Source organism: Carassius carassius, unplaced genomic scaffold, assembly GCF_963082965.1.
Source record: "Carassius carassius unplaced genomic scaffold, fCarCar2.1 SCAFFOLD_82, whole genome shotgun sequence".
NCBI classification, from domain to species: Eukaryota; Metazoa; Chordata; class Actinopteri; order Cypriniformes; family Cyprinidae; genus Carassius; species Carassius carassius.
In genome coordinates, this window is record NW_026775181.1 from 227501 (window position 1) to 230000 (window position 2500).

Here is a 2500-nt window from a genome sequence, read left to right on the forward strand (position 1 = left end):
CCCTGAAAGACAGCGGAGACCAGGACAACTAGAGCCTGTATAATGACATACCCATGTCATTATACAGTGTTGTTCTGACACAAAAACAAGAGCACACACACACACGCACCCACCCACGCACGCACACACACACACTCACTCAAACACATTTGTCATATTTGACGATTAAACATTTTATGGCTTCAAACAACCAAATTATTATAATATTTTTTTTATTAAATTGATTTGACAGCAACGCTGCCATTCTCACAACCACACAAACACTGCATGATAATCATCTGATCATCACAATATAGCATTAGATCAAACTTGACATGTCACTTATGAAATTAATGTAAATAAGGCTTTAACAAGCATCGGGTCAAGATAGTTTCACAACATACTGAATACTGAAAAACCTGAGAGGAAATAAATAACTGAAGATAAAACAGCATCGGCTTGAGAGAGCAAGAAACATCATATTAAAAAGACTACATGTCTTATTATTGAGCGGCACATATATATAATTCTACAAAATCAGATGATATTTAAATGCAGTTTACGCTCAGCAGATGTCAGAGAATCAGAACTACTGAACATCTGATCTCACAAACAGACAATCATTCATAAAGGCATATTCAGAACAGAAAGATAATATACTGACAGTATATCTCTATTTTACATGAAATATTCTCCATTTTACTTAAACACTGAAATTACTTAAAAAGGGTTTTCTTCCAAAGCTTAACTCTTTGTAATGTATTAAAAAAAGTACCACACATTACAAGACTGTTTTTCTCTAAATAAGCAGGAGACGGACAATCTTAATCATTTATATGGCATCATTAGTAAACAGCTAGATTTCAGACGCAAGCAGACCGCTGGATCAGTGAACTGAATCAGACAGCGATTCATGTGAACTGATTCAGTCAGAGCGAATCTGTTCATCGTTCAGACTTCAGAAAGGAAAGAAACACAGAACTAGCCTGCTGGAAACTTCAATTAGAGCAAGGCACATATTCAACACATCACCTGAAAAACTGACAGAAATGAACTGTGACGAGTGGGGCGGGGCCGAGGGACATGGGAGCGAGGCCGGTGGAGTGATTGGAGATGAGCTACACCTGTTCGACCCGCCGGTCTCGAGGCCCATGGAGGAGATGGAAGGATATAAAACTGGAGCGACGACAGTGAAGGACGAGAGAGGACCAGGCCTGGGATTTTAGTTGTGTTTTGGTTTTATTTTGCGCGCATCAGTCGTCCGTGAGGGGCTGTTGCGCTGCTTTGTGTTTATTTTGATCATTAAAGTTTTCTGTTGATTGTGCGCCGGTTCCCGCCTCCTTCTTCCGGATGAATACAAAGGTTTATTATCGTTACATGAACATTTATTCAGTCAGATCTAAATCACACCCGTCAGTCTGCAGACAGACACGTTTCTATGTGCTGAAATATCAAATGCTTTTGCTATGAAATCTACTGGTCTACTGATAGAAATAATCTTTAATTGAGCATATAAGAATGAATAAGCAGATGTAGCAGTTCAAAGCATTATTATCGTTGTCCTATAATAACACACTGTTTGTATAAAAATATAAAAACAACTTTTATCTCACAATTCAGCCATTTCTTCTCAGTATGTTGTGTTTATTCCTCTGATAGTCTCTCACACCCTGATGTGATGTGTTGGGTGTCTCCTAGCGTCTGCGCGTGAGCCGCTGTATGCCGGGCGAGCGCAGCTCCTCCTCGATGACCGGGTCGTTGGGCTGCACGGGCCGCGGCGGAGGGTAGTTGGGCTGGTAGTAGGAGGTGTAGGAGCCGTAGGGGTCATCGTCCCCGCCCTCGCCCTCGTCCGGCTGGAAGGAGTTGGGCTGAACTGCAGGAACATCTGTGTCAGTGAGGTCAGCATCAACGCCCAGCTCTGAGCCACAAACACCCGCACAAGCAGCACGAGAGAGACACCCGTTACTGATGCACCCGCAGCACAAGCAGCGCTACAGTCACTGCAAGAGTCAGCTCACCCAGAAATAAAAGCTCCATCATGAATACACTGAAAAGTGGCAAGTGGGAATATCATAGATTTATAGCTGAGACTATATCTGAAATCATTCACAGCAAACTCTCGCCGCAGCCTAACTCCAAACTGAGCCTCATGAGGGAACGGTGACAGATGATTTTATTTCCTGGGTGAACTCTCTCTTGACTGTCATTGATGCCAAGGCCACACCCCCTGCCCCGCCTTAAAGACACAACACCATTTTTTTATGTCTAGGCCACACCCCCTGCTCCGCCTCCAAAGATACACATCACCAATCACACGTTAGAGGATCATCCCGCTTCACAGTGTAAGTGTGAGAAGCAGCAGCAGTCAGGAGCTGCACATTAATATTTCACTAATATTGCACTCAATACCCAGATGAGTCACGTCTGATGAACATGCAGTGCAGAGTTTTAATATGATCAACTACAGCTGACCTTATTTTACAGTAATCTGCTGATTTACTGAATCAAACGTGCAGCATAG

At 42.8% G+C, this 2500-nt stretch overlaps 1 protein-coding gene across 1 annotated transcript in view; it reads right to left on the reverse strand.

Annotated features, from left to right (window-relative positions):
* Nucleotides 1-1465: 1465 nt before the first annotated feature.
* Nucleotides 1466-2500, reverse strand: part of LOC132137526 (collagen alpha-1(XIV) chain-like) — a gene marked incomplete at its 5' end in the record, with an annotated part of 9920 nt that continues 8885 nt past the window's right edge. Inside the window, one exon of the mRNA XM_059547560.1 lies at nucleotides 1466-1897. Coding sequence (XP_059403543.1) covers nucleotides 1674-1897 — 224 coding nt within the window. The remainder of the gene's footprint in view (nucleotides 1898-2500) is intronic.